This window comes from Lutjanus erythropterus, chromosome 7 (genome assembly GCF_056507025.1).
Source record: "Lutjanus erythropterus isolate fLutEry1 chromosome 7, fLutEry1.hap2, whole genome shotgun sequence".
NCBI classification, from domain to species: Eukaryota; Metazoa; Chordata; class Actinopteri; order Lutjaniformes; family Lutjanidae; genus Lutjanus; species Lutjanus erythropterus.
This window is the reverse complement of record NC_139323.1, coordinates 6,783,595-6,799,491: the sequence shown is the minus strand read 5'-3', so window position 1 is coordinate 6,799,491 and position 15,897 is coordinate 6,783,595. Positions and strand designations below refer to the sequence as shown.

The 15,897-nt window shown below is 38.3% G+C and overlaps 1 protein-coding gene across 1 annotated transcript; it reads right to left on the bottom strand.

Annotated features, from left to right (window-relative positions):
• Window positions 1-2,104: 2,104 nt before the first annotated feature.
• znf648 (zinc finger protein 648) lies at window positions 2,105-4,521 on the bottom strand. Its single transcript, XM_084722480.1, has one exon. The coding sequence runs from the start codon at window positions 4,519-4,521 to the stop codon at window positions 3,010-3,012; it is 1,512 nt and encodes a 503-aa protein (XP_084578606.1). The 3' UTR covers window positions 2,105-3,009.
• Window positions 4,522-15,897: the final 11,376 nt, after the last annotated feature.

Genomic DNA, 15,897 nt, shown 5'->3' with positions numbered 1-15,897 from the left:
TATTATTAACACTAAATTAACATATTAATGTTAACAAGCATCTTATACGGGACTTATTACTATCTAATGCTGTGGTCATTTATTTAGCCTCAAGCCTCACATCTTTAATCTTCCAAGCTGAGCAAAGCAGAGTTTGTAGCCTCACTTTACAGGGCAAGTAAATTATAGCACAATTTGAACAATAGCAGATTATTTTTATCATCTGTAAAGTGAAACAGGTCACTCTTAATTATTTTTAAGACATATAGCTACAGCTAAAAAAAATGTGTTCACATGTTGTCATGCTGCCAAGATGGATGATACCACATGGTGTGAGGTGGGGGGTGGGAAAGTCCTCTGCCAGGCAAACAGCCAACACACTCTACGCCCCCAGCAAGAAGGACTTTATTAATAGTTCTATTATATAAATGCGTGTGTGATGACAAAGCCAGAGTAGGCACCTTAAAATGTATATAAAACACACAGTAATATATACTCCTGAATTATATTTTGGAACATTTTTATTACTGTCACCTTGTAAATGTTTTGATGTACTTGAGATTTTTTTTTTACTTTCATTTTATGGCTTTATGTATTATGTCAATGCTTTTTGTACCTCTGTACCAGCACATGAAATGTATTAATTACCACTTAATCAGTCTTGAATATAGTATTGAATAAATACATCTTGCCAACAAATAACTTGGATTCCAAACAGGGCCTCTAACTTAATGGAGAGTAAGTGACAACACGGCAGGTGTCGTCTCCTTTTACCATTAGTCTGCAGTTGCCAAGTGCGAGCTGGACACACTGACCGTGGCAACTAAACACACACAGTCAACCAGGATTACCACTAACCACCACTTACTGCCAGCCAAAAACATGTCAGAGCATACAACAGTCAGAACGGATGGCTTTATGAAAGGCCGTTTCAAATGGCATACAAAAAATCAGCTCCTCTTTTGACACATATGTAACTTCTTCTTATATTTGGTTAACTTTGTTGTAGCATAACTGGTGTCATTATTATTTTAAATTATTCAACAATTCAAATTTTGACCAAACATTTAGTTTTTTGTTTTTTTATTGAGAATCATCATCAAACATATTTTTTTAAGACTACAGGTTTGCAGTGTTGTTTCCCTTTTATCAACAAGAGCCTGAGATCCTACATGTCTTACAAACCAAACATGTTTTTTGTGCGTTATGAAAAACACATAGATTTACAACTGACATTGCATGCATATTGAAATTCAGCAAAAAATAGGCTAGATACTGTGTATGTACTCTATTAAGGCTATAATAAATAACATTTCCGCGTTAAAATGTATAAAAACTCTAGACCTGTGCTATATATTTTGTTAAGTTGTCTACTTGTATTATCCCAAATGTTTCCAACAAAGTTCAAACCCAGAGAAATCTGTAATTTATTCAAGCTAATAGTGGTAATTGTTAGACTGAAGAAGTTGGTGAACAGAACTAAATGTAATGAGAATAATTAATGCATTAATTAATACTTAATTAATGATAATTAATAATTATCTTGTTCATGAATATGATTTTTTGGAGTCATGTCAGATAGATTTTCATTGGCAATGGTGGTTGTTTTTAACAATGAAGACAGCAACTCCCATGATCCCATGCTACTTCATTGTGTCATTATACTACATCATGTTCTTGTTCTAATGTGAGAGACCCCTAGTGGCAGAATTAACATTTTGTGTGTTGAAGAGATTTTCATCACACTGCAGCAGGTGGTGTTGTAGTAACTCACCAACTCAGGCTTGTTTCTGCACTACTGTCACTTTCTTTGAAAAAGACTGTAGTTTTGTTTTCTTCACCCCAAATTCTGATTACATATGTAAAATAATGTGAAATTAAATTAAACTGCAGAACCTAAACTTTAAAACCACATATGAAACAAAACATCCAATATGGAATGCAAATGTGATTCGCACTTAGGTGTCAGTACCCAACTGTGCTATTTGCACCCAGGGTGTAAATAGCCACACTGGCAGTTCCACATGACAGAGACAAACCATGATCTTTTTATAAACCCGACCAAGTACTTCTGCTGCCTAAACCTAACCAAACTGAGCCACTAGAGCCACTGAAAACTGAAAATAATAGTAATAGAGAGACTGACATCAATAAGGGAAATAAGTCTAAAAATTAAAGGTCAACATCGCCCTCTAGTTTCACACAGAAGTCAAACCCCAGTCTTCTGGGTTAGACGTTTGTGTTCAACCTATTCATCCAACACGACCTCCTCTCTAAAGACTTTGCTGCTTTTTACAGCTAAACTAGCAGGCTCAGTGTAAATAGCCACATAGCTGCCATGTGACTATTGTCACCATGATGCAAGTAGACACTCCATTGGTATACTGGTTATCAAAGCTGTCATTTGTCATATTTGGCTAATGTCACTGATGCTAAAGTTTGGTATTTCACCCTCCATACCAATAAATTCAGGGTGATGAAGTGATGCACGTTCTAAAATTCCACGCTCAGTGCCATCCATACTTGAATCAAGTTAGCATGTCCCGCTTCGGCCACCAGATTCAGAATGACCCAGGTATGCTATTACATTTAAAATGATAAGTTGCCTGCTTTTCTTAAATCCTTTCCTGAATCATTTTAATTTCCTAAATAAAGTGGCAATGTTATGTGTATTATAAACTGCATTTATATTCTTAATGCTCTGTGTGCTCTTTAATTAGTGAGTCAGATCCAGTGTCAGTGCTGGCAATTTTTATCCCCTAACATTCTCATGGGAACCCAGCACCATGAAGACAGAGTGTGTGTGTGACAGGTTTTAAAACTCATAAGGCACAATTATCATACACACAGTACATGCATACATACATACCTTAGCATATATAAACTGGTGCTCTATGACCTTGCATGGATCTGCTGTGTCTGGAACTGAACATGTGAAAAAATGATACAACTGCATTAAGATATACAGTTGTAAACTGTAGTAGAGTACTAACAGTGATGGATGACTACAGTGCCTGTCTTTAAACAGATTCAAACACTCTTGTCCCTGTGGTCCAACATATGCTGTGCAAGCTTTGAGGCACACTGGAAAGATTTGTCACACTCCACACATACAAAGATCCTCCCAGCACAGGTTTGCTCCTGGTGAAGCTTTAGTGTTTCTAGGTGGCTAAAGTTCTTGCTGCAACCTGTGCAGCTGTGAGGTTTTTCTTTATTGTGGATGTACTGGTGACGAACGAGGCGGGAAGCCATGGCAAACGCCACGCCGCACTCCATGCACTTATGGGGCCGCTCTCCGCTGTGAATGGCTTCGTGCTCGGTCAAGTTGAAGGACTTTGTGAAACACTTGGAGCACACCGAGCAGACGTACGGTCGCACTCCTGTGTGGATCTTCTGGTGCTCTGCCATACGACTGGCCAGAGCAAAGGCCTTCCCGCAGTCGGGGCAGGAGAAGGGTCTTTCCCCGAGGTGTTTACGCTCATGACGCTTCAGGGACAGGGGTTTATTGAAGGTCTTGCCACAGTGCGTGCATGGGAAGGGCTTGTCGTTTGTGTGCATGTTACGCTCGTGCTTTCGCAGGTCAGAGGAGCGAATGAAATCCTTGCCGCAAGTGTCACAGACGTAGGGCTTCTCACCAGTGTGGGTGCGGATATGCTTGCGGTAATCCGAGGACCAGATATAGGTCTTGACACAGAAGGGGCAGTGATATGGTCTTTCGCCCGTGTGTAGACGCTTGTGCTGTTGCAGTGTGCCCTGGTGAGAGTAAGCCTTGCCACATATATCACACACATGTGGCTTGAGGCCAGTGTGTGTTTGTAAGTGACTCTGCAGGTTGCAGAGTTTCTTGAAAGCCCAGGGACAGTGCGTGCACTTGAACGGACGCTGCTCTGTGTCAACTCCACTGCGTTTCTTCATCGCTACCAAAAGTCGAGGGATCTTGTCGTCTTCCCGCTTTTTAAGTGATTTCTTAACAGGGCGATTATTTGAGTTCTTCTTTTTGGTCTTATTCCCACCTCCACCTGGAGAATATTCCTCAACATTCAGCTCCTTGAGCTTAGATGCCCTCTGTTTGACTGAGGCATCACTTTGGCTCCTGAGGTATTTCAAGCAGTTCCTTTCCTTCTTTTGCACAGCATCCAAGGGCCCTTCATCAGATCCATTTATTTTATTGTTCTCAATATATTTAGTGCATTGTAACAATTCTGGACTGCTGCGGTCTTGGTCACCACTAAGTTCTGTTTGGTCTTCTTGTGAAAGCTCAGCAAACTTATCCGCAAGAGACTGAGGGTTCAGATAAAGGACTCCAGTGTCACTGCTCTCCGTAAGTGTGTTCATACCGACACAAATACTGCCCAACGAAGAGTCTGTCTTCACACTGTGAGCGCTGATCAAGATCTGTTCATCTGTGAGAGAGGGAGTGACACAATGCCTTTTGTGATGTTTCCTTTTAGTTCTCCTCTCAACAACTTGCCTGTCAGACGTCCCGAGGGAGATTTCATCAGCCATGGTCACCTGTGCAGTGAGGCATGAAATCATCTGCATGAGTATTAAGCAGTTCAGGGAATTCCTGATGCCTCCTTGAGAAGACCTGAAAAATGAAATACACAGAGCATGTTATTATTATTCTCATTTAAGCCTAATGGGACTTTAATCATTGTTTCCATTTCTTTCTGAATATAAATGATCATATCACATTTGGATGTAATTTCCTCATAGTATGAGTATCACCATACAGACCTGCTTGCAACTATTGCTCCATTCGCCAGTCCCCTGTGTATATACCTCACGTAACCTTGCACTTTGCGGTCATATGACACTCGAATTCCCCAACATATGTTCCTTCAGGGATTTTGCTTTCCATAAAAATGAAATACACTCAGTCGACCTCGTGAATCTTAACTTCAAGTCCAGAGCATTTTACTTACTTTACTTTACTTACCCTGCACTCTCCCTCCGAACAGGTCTGGCGTAGGAGATGCCACAGAGATATGCTGGTGCCCAGCTCTAGTGTAACTCTATGGGAGATGTGCAGTGGTGTTAACAGGCGGAGTTTGGCAGCAGCTGTCTCTGGGTCAGCATCTATCCTGCTAGTCAGCACAGCAATGATATCTTAACGGCCTGGCTCAGCTTACCTTCACTGACTTCGCTTACCACACGTTTGTATATAGCTCGCTGAATAATTTACATAGTCAGGATCAGAGGAACTGTAATTTCCCATGAAGTTGTCAAAAGACAGAAAAAAGTTAGATACCAAGTTACTTTGTGTTCAAATCTTTTGCTAACGTTTAGGTTACTGTTAAGTACAGTTGCCACCTTCATTGTGGAAAAGTAAAGGACACCTTTCCAGCGGAAATCAAATCAAGTGGGGGATCTCTTGGTCCTCCCCCATGAGATTCTGAATGTCAGATACTTCCATTTCCTGCATTCTGGTCACTAATTCTGTGTACTAATTTGTGCTTTTTATACATCAGTTTGAAAGTACTCTTCTCAATATGATTGTAAAGGAAATATAGGGACACTCAGAACTTTTTTACGGAAGCCAAGAACAGCTGTGGTTGCAATTATTTATTTTCTGCCATAATCTTGAGATAACTAGATAATTGTACTGCTCTGTTCTGTTGCTGTCTGTATCAGGGGTGGACTCAAGCTGCCTGTGGGGCAGGGGCATAAAAAAATAAAAAGGGCACCAGCACACCAAAAGTTGTGATGTACTTACGGTGAAATAGTTTCATTCCCTGGTTTAGATTAAATTTATTCATCTGACTTGAAGTACAACAATTATTACACTTATGTAAAAACACACAGGGAACTATTTTACATTTTACATTTTAGAGGCATGTAGAGACCAACTATCTTTCTAGCATGTAGCCCATTGTCGACAGAGATTATGGTGTATTTTAACATCCTGAGATGCAGAGGGCAAACAAAAGCCAATAGAATTAAAGGGACATTCATGTTGAATGAAGTGAAATTGAACACAAATGAATAAATAAGATGGTAGATGTTTTGGTGGGTGGCAGTAGAGCTCCACCCAGCATCAGTTCACCCACAAAGAAGAAGAAGAAGCTGTGATTGGCATTTCCAGTAAGGACACGATGGATATTCTCGATTTGAGATAGCACTACCCTGTCGAAATTCATGCACTATACAAGTGAGTACGTATTGTGCAAAGTGTACTACATGACAGTGTACTAATGGTAGTATCCAAATTCATACACATCTGTTTATCTACTATAGGATCAGTGTATTTTTCAAACATGGGGGCACATTTGCCCCCCAACCCCCCACCAAGTTCACCAGTGGCCTGTGCAGAGTCATGTGTTACACTACTTTGCGTTACTTTCATCAAAATAGCCAAAGAAGTACAACCAGGCATTATAAAATGGAAAAGGGTAATGCTATAGTGGTATCCGACAAATGCGCCTATATTGCAACACTCTAAAAAGACGTTGGTCCTGTCAGCTTGTGTCTTCACCAGCTCCATGCAGGCTCATATCTCAGGTTGTGTCCCGCTCTGTGTCACGGTTATAACTGTGACCTGAAGCATTTACTTATGTTTCAAGTCTATTTTAGCGACAATACATGAGTAGCCACATCAATAAAAAGTCAACCCTGTGTGCTGCTCTCTGGGCCTCTGCTCCGGTATATAATGTAGGTTACATTTACCATCAGGCCTAGACTGGACTGAAGTGAGTTTCTTGTATTGCTGACAGCTCTTCAACTTAAAAAAGGCCCACTGATGCACAGCCAACCTGCTAATGTTACACCAACATGACATTTTTTTTTAACTGGCTAGGCCTATGTGGTTATGAGGCCACAAGTGAGCTAATGATCATTACGAAATAAATGCTCACATATTTATGCCTTAAAGGACCAGTGTGTAGGATTTAATGACAGCAGTGTTGTTCACTAGGAAGGTGTTTGTACTGAGGTTTGTGGTAATGTTGGTATCTGTGAAAATGTTGATGCTGATGTTACATATAACCACTAAGATATACTAGTACAATCTCACTGATGGTTATCATATATCGTTTCATCTCCTATTGTATTATTTCATATTGTATTGTTTTATTTCATTTGCTTTGCATTGCATCACCTTGTATCTTATCATTTCATAGTGTATCGCTTCATTTCATTTTGTACTGCATTGCATCACATCACATCATATCGTATTATATTGTTTTCTATTGTATCATATTGTTTCATATCATATCATATTGTACTGTATTGTATCATATTGTTTTGTATCGTATCGTATCATATCATATTGCAACATATCTAGTGATGAACTTCCAAGCATGTTGGAGAACCTACAGTGGCCATGAGTCCCAACATTTAGTTTGTCTATTCTAGACTATTGTAGAAAGATGGCAGGGCAACATGTCAGACTCCATGGAAGAGGCCATGCGCCCTCTGTAGATGTAAATGGCTCATTATAAAGTAATGAAAACACAAAAAAAATCTTATTTGGAGGTGATCATACACTATTATACAGCAGGTAGTTCCAGCCAAGCAATCTGATTGGTCAACTACACATTTAGAAGGTGCTCAATTCAGCATGACAGCACACCATGCTCATCACTAAAAGTATTACTCCAACTAAAAGGAGGATGTTTTAAAAACTTTTTTTTTAAATGGAAATAAATCACAAACAACAATGGGTCTATTATAGACTCTGACCTCCTGTTAGACTTTGTCTTGTAGCTGTTTAAGTAACATTTACAGAATTAATTGTTGGACATGTTTAATGCAGAAAAACTCCATTCAGCTCCTCCATCAGCTGTGCAGCAGTGAGTCTGTGACACAGTGCTACCAGCTTAAAAATACATGAGAAGTTTGTGGACACAGTAGCTGAATCCGTCCATATAAAATATTTTTTTTCAGCAGATATCTTAGTTATAGTAAGACTGACCTAACAAATAATTTACTACTTGCTGGAGTAGTAAATTAGGTTTCATTACATCAGAGTTCTTATGACATGGCTGATTGTTTTCTAGTTATTAGACAGACCCCATGTGTTTCCAGGGAAACAGAAATACAGTAACACTAGCAAGAAGTTTTGTATTTTGAGAGCAAATTGCCCCACAATATGAATAAATCTTGATGATATATTTTAGTTTGTCTGTACCCTGTTGTATAATTGCAATATTACATAAGAGGGTGTACTTTAACATCATTATTAGCACTGATATTGCTAAAATGAAAACATACTAATGAATATTATTTTCCATTTCTGCCAATATATCCCCCTAAATCTTACACCCTGGACCTTTAATTGTCATTTCCATTGAAGCGCCTATGATAGGCTGATATCTCTTTGTGATCACAGCCTTTTTAGGCTACAGTGATTGTGAAATTCAGTATCACACTAATGCTGCATATCACTGGAGCTTGCATTTCTTGCAAGTCCATGTGTAGTTCCTTACAATGGCCTTCAGATGTCGCTGTTTACTTCTTATTTTATGAACACATGAACCGCAGACTGTGGAAAATCACCAGCCCCAAACAAAAGCAAAAAACTCAGAGTTAATCTTTGAAAACATCTTATTGTGGACTTGTGCTGCTTAACATTAACAGAGAGTTCTGTATTTTACATTTGGACAGGAATAAAAATGATGCCTATCAGCTGTTTTTTTCTCTTTTCGAGGAAACAAAAAGGCTTTGTTTTCAATTATGTGAATTTTGAATGAGGATAGTTGCACGTGTGTACGTGTATTTGCTAAAAAGATCAAAATGGGGAGTGTTTTTCATTTGGCATGACTGATTTTGAGAACACTATGTGCCGCTCTTGTTCTTAGATGATAAATAAGCTGCAATTCAGTTCTTTCATCAGTAGGTGGTCTTGTATCCCTTTCCTGCTGAGGTTTTAGGAACCATTCAAACTCGTGTTGGAAGCAGTAATGAGAAGGATGGTATTACTCCTCATGTGTTCTTGAACACTTCTACATTTATTCTGCAAAATAGGACAATGTGTACACCAGGTTTTGGATATCTTGGTTTTCTTATATTGTCTTTTCTCCTGAAATGTGAGTCACTATTGGACAGAATCCTTGTGTGGCTGGCATGGAGGACACTGTAGAGACATGCTTTGAGTGGCCTGCTTGTGGTAAATTAATTGAGATCTCGTGAGGCTAATGTCCTGATTAAATGGCCAGTGTTGTTCTGCATTTAGTGCCTTTTCCCAGAAGGGCAGATTGAAACTGAACCCCTCACAAATCACATTTACAAAGCTCCCTCTTAAATTCAGATACACTCTGTTAGTCCTGCACATATCAAGTTTTAGTCTCCGTGCAGTCTCCCACACAGCAGCACCACAAACATACAGGTAACTTCCCTGTAAGCATTCAGAAATATTGAACAAAATGTCCTCTGTGTTTACTAATGGTCATGACTAGAGGATATCATTGCCACATTTTTTAGCAATAAGTCATGCAAACAAAAAAAATACACACTGTCAACAAAAATTAACAACAACAAAAAAACAGAATGAAGATCTGTCAATAATATGACAACACAAAAAAATCATGAATACACAGATTTAGTGGAATCAACTATTTTTTCTTAATGTAAATTTAGATGTTTTATTTATTCAAGTTAATTAAACTTAAAATTTCTGGTATTTATTTTCAGAACCCTTCAGAATGTAGTCAGTTTTGAGCCCAACTCAAACTCTTAAATGTTGTAAACTATATAAAAGTTTTTCCAACCTGTAATCTTTAGTTCAGATAATTTACCTTTCTTTTAGATAAGCCTGAATCTTTGAGTTTCAGGAACTCAAAAAAAAAGTGTCATAGTGTGTCAGTGTCATTATTTGGGTGCCTGAAATAAAAATGGTTTTAACTGAAAATATTGAAATATAACCATTATTAACTTCCACTCCAGTGAGTTGAGTTCTTAAAAGTTAAAAGTTTCTCAACCTTTTCATTTTTACAGTGAACCTTAAGTCTTTTGACTTGAAATGATGAGTTGAATGAATGTACTGTCCACAGTTCAATCAACCCCTTAAATTAAGTTTCTAAAGAATCATGATGAGCATACAGTATTAGCAGGCTTCCCAGCATGCATTGTTGACAGTTAAATCTAGACTCTTCTTTTTATGGTTTGAAAAAACAAATCTGATGAAAACTTGTGTTGGTCTCATACACTTTAAAATAAGTCATGGATGCTTTTTTCCCCACAATAATGAAAACACTGTGAACCACAATGAAGGTTAGTATTGAATTCAGTACGTAACACCTAACGCTTATAAGTTGATCAAGGTTTCATGTATTGTATCAAACCAAATTTGTTTGTAAGTAGTCAGCATGACTGAAAGGTTGTTGGTTCAAACTTAAGTTGAATTAGCTGAATTAATATAAAGTTTATTTGACCAGAAATGTTTATGTGTTTTGAATCAAGAATTACCTCAACTTGTCCTTTAAAAGGCAGCACAGGCACAAAAAATTGTGTTAAAACTTTTTTTTTGTACAGTGAACATAAACACAGTTGTGGGTTGGTTGGTTAAATTGAAAATGACCTCTGAAACTGGGCCAACATTATGACCGGCAACTGTATGCTTTCTGATTTTATCTGTTATAGTTACATAACTGTGTCATTGTGCGTATGTATGTACGTATGTATGTATGTACGTATGTATGTATGTATGTATGTATGTATGTATGTATGTATGTATGTATGCAGAGTCTGCAAAACATTTCACCTAATCTAAAGTCGTAGTGTTTGAAAATCAAAAATTTAAGTTGTTTCCAAAAGGATACTTCAAGTTCTAAGTTTGTACCGTCCTTGATGCCAAAAATGAACATCTTTGTACAGAAATCATGTTTTTTGTCAAGTGACAATGACAAAAAATAATAATTCAGAGCTGGTCAGGGGGCGCTGAAACGTTCGTGACTCTGTGTCTTTGTATTTGTCTGCTTGAAGCTGTCACAACAAAGCTGCGGTGAGCGTTACGTAAGTGTCGTTTGCGGTGACGCAATAAATGAACCCGGATGCCGAAGCTGTGCTAACAACTGTCTTTAAGGAGCGTCATCCAGGAAGTCCCTGTTGGGATTGAAAAGCTTGTGGTTTGTTAGTTTACAGGGTGTTTGTGTTCCTTCCAGACCTCCAGCAAGGAGCGTGTTTTTCTCTCAGGACTGCTTCAAAGAAATAAAGGAGAAGACAAATGCGTGTTTGCGTACACTGAACTTGAGAAGTGTGCGCTTCAGTCAGATGCTTCATTTAAAATATTGTTTGACATGATTGTATTTCTCTTCAATCTGACTGGACTCGGTATGACTGTGTCTCTACGGGTCATAAATAGATACAAATTTAAAGAAGTTAAATATGCTTTGATAGTAAGTTGGGCATGAATGACTGTTTCATTGATGTGTACATAACTCACTGGCACACTGCACAGTAAAAGTGCCGAGTCATTCTGGAGGTGGTTCTTGAATGTCACGGTGGAGTAGACCGCCTTAATTGAGAACATACCCGATCTTGGAATTTTCCACAGAACTCCTTCCTCCGGCTGTGAAAAAATTGTTGGATTTGCTTCGCTATGCATCCAGTTGCATAAGCTGTACCCTACAAGACATCAACCCAGATTGTACCTCTTAATGCAAACATGATGTTGTTACACAACACAGTATACTCTTCTTCAATGTAGGTCTGGCTTTCTGGCCTAGTGTTTCTTGTGGTGTTGCAGCGTTTTATTATTTTATTATTATTTATTATTTTTATTTTATTATTTTGTCATTGCACTAATTACATTTTTCATGGGAGGATTTTCTTTATGTCTTTATAATTAAACATTAAAGCAGGGGTGGGCAGTTAGTTTTCAAGGGGGGGCACAAGCTGTGGGGCAGACACAAAGGTCATGTAGCAAGCGTGTTTCCACACTTTTTTGACTGGGGTTGCCTAAGTGGGGCAAACATGAACACTAATGTAACATGTCTTATATGTACTTTAATTACTAACATTACAGAATCTTACAGTTTATTACATTACTGTGTTTAAAATGTTTATTTAAAAGATAAACAACACAACAGTGGCATCAAAAAATATATAATATAAAGATTCCATACTTTATTCTTTAAGTCCACAAAAAGAAATTGTTCCTCTATTGCTCAGGTGGCAGGATCCTAAATTCATCGTCCACACTCCATCATGAAAAATACTTTTATTTTTGTTATTGTTTTAGTAAATTTAGGGGAAAATTACTACATAAAAAAACAAACAAATGCACATTTAAAAATACTCAACTGAGGTCCCACCTCTCACTGGACAGGGGTGGGCAGTGCCCCCTCTCTAGAAATGCCCCTGCATATAAGGTCCTAATAATGGCCGAATCTCTAATACTGGAATAGTCAGAAGTCTTCTGTATAGGCAAACAGGTACATAGATGTCTGTGAGCTAAGAGTTGGCTAACATAGTAATGAACTTCTAGTGTTGGTGACTCTTCCTGAATTATCATGTGGTGGAGTCCTGGGCAAATAATTTTTGTTGACAGGGTCTTAAAAACTTGAAGTTTTACAGCTGGATGCAGGTGGCAACGCTAGAGGCAGTAACAATAGAAGAACAGATGAACAGCGTGGATGTATGGCAGTTACAGTTAAATATAAGGTACAGTTCATTATCTTTACAATGGTACAATAGATGATAGTTTACTAGAGATTGATATTGACTGTATTTGTTAGATTTTAAAGGGATAGTTCATCAAAACGTTAAAATTCAGTCATTATCTACTCACCCTCATGCTGAAAAACAGTGTTGCAGAATCTCCTAAACAAGTTAAGTGAATGGTGACCAGTTTTTGAACGGAAAAAAACAACTGTAAAAAGACTATCCAAGTCTCCCAAAGCCCCAACATGCTGTTCACTTGCACACACACACACACACACATACACACCGTCACACTGCACACCCAGTTCAGATGGTGTGCACACGCATGTGAACTCCAAGCTAAGGCTCTACAACTCTAACAACTCTACAAACTAAAACCAACCTTCAATCAGCATAGAATCAGAGTAGAATTCATTTTTGGATTAACTATCCCTTTAACTGCAATATTTCCAAGTGTTCATGATGTTCTTCCAGGCCACATAGAACTTTTCAGTGCATCAGATCTGGCCCCTGGACCGTATTTTGCCCAGGTCTTCATTAAGGCCAGTAGAAATACAAAAGATGGACCAAAAAAAAAACCAAACACTTCACAACAGCATGCATTTCAATACAACATCACTAAAAACTACTGAACGACCTCACAAATGGGTCAAATTAATGTCTTTATGACACACAAGCAGTGAGATAAAGTGATGTAAGGGGAACAAACTGTATTCACATGTAGATATTGTCTTGATGATCAGATGTAGTCACTGGTTACCTTAATCTACTTGTGTAATAAGCATCAGGACTTGACCTACTTTCTTTCCCCCCCGGCTTTATCAAACACAGCATGAAAAGAGAGACTGAGCACATTATCAACTGACTACTACATCACAAGAAATACTGGTCGTCACACTTAAGTCTGCTGTGACTCGTTCAGTTTTTTTGATATCATATCTGGGGGAAAGCAAACAAGCTTGGCTACTGTAAGTGGCATGCACAACAGACAACTCAGTGTTCCCTCTAAATATAGCATATGGGACAGTTGTACCACAGCACATGCAAGAGATCATGCCAGTAAAGAAAATGATGTGATGTTATTCTTGTGCTCTCAAAGGAGAAGAGAGTGTAGTCTGAACGAAGGATCTTGAACTGGGGAACCCCTTCCCAAACTTCCCAAAGTACCACCTGGCTGCTTTCTTTAGCTGTTTTTCTCATGAATTGTGAACTGTGAAAGTGAGTTAAATTCTTAATTTGTGGGTCCAGTATGTATTGGAGGAAGTTTAATATATTCATAATTATGTTTTCATTCATGCATAATCACCTGAATCATTGTGTTTTCATTACCTTAGAATGAGCCGTTTATATCTGGGACATGCGTCCTCATGTTGAACCGCCATGTTTAATTTATGCTAAAAGTTAGATTCACACACAGATACGGATGGAGCCTTCTGACCATTGTCTGCTCATTTCTTCAGTATTTGTGCACATTTTCTGAAAGCTTACGGATACGGACGAAACAGAGCAGTACCTCTGGAAGTCATGGGGTCAGTGTACAGTGTAACCAATAGTTCAAGCGAGACGATACGCAGTAATGAAGTTCACATATTGCAGTGTATTTAATTTGCACACAGACCTCCGCCATCTAGAACACTGCCTTTTGGCTGTTTCTTAAGAGATACACAACCCTACCTTCTTCTTCTTCTTCTTCTTCTTTACAAACACAGTATTCCCTGCAATGTTGCGATTGTGACATATCATTTGTGGCATTGGATGAAAGTTACTGCAACATTACAGTTACAGTGTTAGTTACATTGCCACTACGTTGCTGAAACCTTACAACATAACAAGTATTCTATGGTATATCTGCAATGTTTGTTCAAGATCCTCTGCATGACATTTCCCACACTTTATATAATGACATTGCTGCAGCAATGCTAAATGGTCACAACATCTTCACAAAGTTGTGGAAACGCGGGGGCAACATTCCAGCAATGTTTAAAATAACGAGCTGGCGAGGACACTCTGGAATTTCACTTGGTAGGTTTCTACAACATCACATTTTGCAAAAGTTACATTGCAACTACATTCCTGCAACGACTTTGTATATGTGTTCCTTAACATCCATGTTTTGTAGTAAAGCGAGCATGACTGAGCCTTAAATCCTACACACTCGTCCTAAAATTCCATTCAACTCCACATAGAGGTGAAATCACGCCCCTTCCAACGGACCACCATGGGACCTAACGGTGCGTTGAACTGGAAACTCAGAGATTCCAACTTCCTAGTTAGAAATTTCAACTGGAATGCCCCGTAAATTTAGATTTCTGACTCCTCACTGTTATCAAGCTCAAAACAAGTTTATTCTGACTTGCTGTACTAAAATGTGGCCAGCTTGGGTGTGATGTAATTCCCAGCTCAAAATTCTGTCCTTGGAGGTAAAAGCAACGCACCATATCTCTGGAAAAAATATGACGTGGAGTCAGTGGCAATTTTTTGGTTCCTGTTTGAAGTGTTTCACGAATCACACATATGATTTTAATCAATTTACATAATTAGAAAGACTACACACCTAGAAGTTGCTTAAGTGAAGTCATGACTTTCTTCCTTCAAAAGCTAACATAACAGCAGCTTTTAAACTTTCATGCTCTTCTTGCCTGATAAACGGACCAGGAGTCACTGGATAAAACATTTCAGGTTAGATAATATTACGCAGGACAGCGAAATTGGTATTGAAATATAATGTGAGCAATGAGAGATGTCGTTCACTGAGTGGTTTCACATTCAACTAAACTACAACAAACCTACCACAAACTCAGACTTTCTTGACTTGTAAAACTATTTTAAATTTTCAAATAATATATGTGAAATTTGTGGCACAATTCAAATGCAATAAAAAAAATGTCTCTCGCCATAAAGTTAAGTTAATGTTAAAACATAATATGACAAGACGTCTTTCTCCTCACTCTGTTCAAACGGCAGTTTCACTGCTTCATGCCTTCAGCTACTTATCACACCTGCAGTTTCTCAGTTTTCATCACTTTCATTCTTTGCCCTCATTATGACTGCGCCAGATCTAAATCGGAGAAAATAAAGGGCAGGACTGAACTTGTCCAAATCTAATTCTCCTTTGTTTGTTATTTGAATCTGCTGCTGGCATTTGAATCTGACAAGTACTTGATGGTGACAAAGTTTTAGCTGACAGGCAACAGATTTACTATCATTAAAGGCTTACAGTAAATTTCAAGAACTCTTATTACTAATCAATGTCAAGGGACAATCTCCATATTTTTTTACCATATTGATTAAAGGTTTTATTTAAATATATAGAGATGT

Bases quoted from the DNA above. Each gene is read 5' to 3' on its own strand.
- znf648 (XM_084722480.1), bottom strand. From the start codon at position 4,521: ATGCAGATGATTTCATGCCTCACTGCACAGGTGACCATGGCTGATGAA.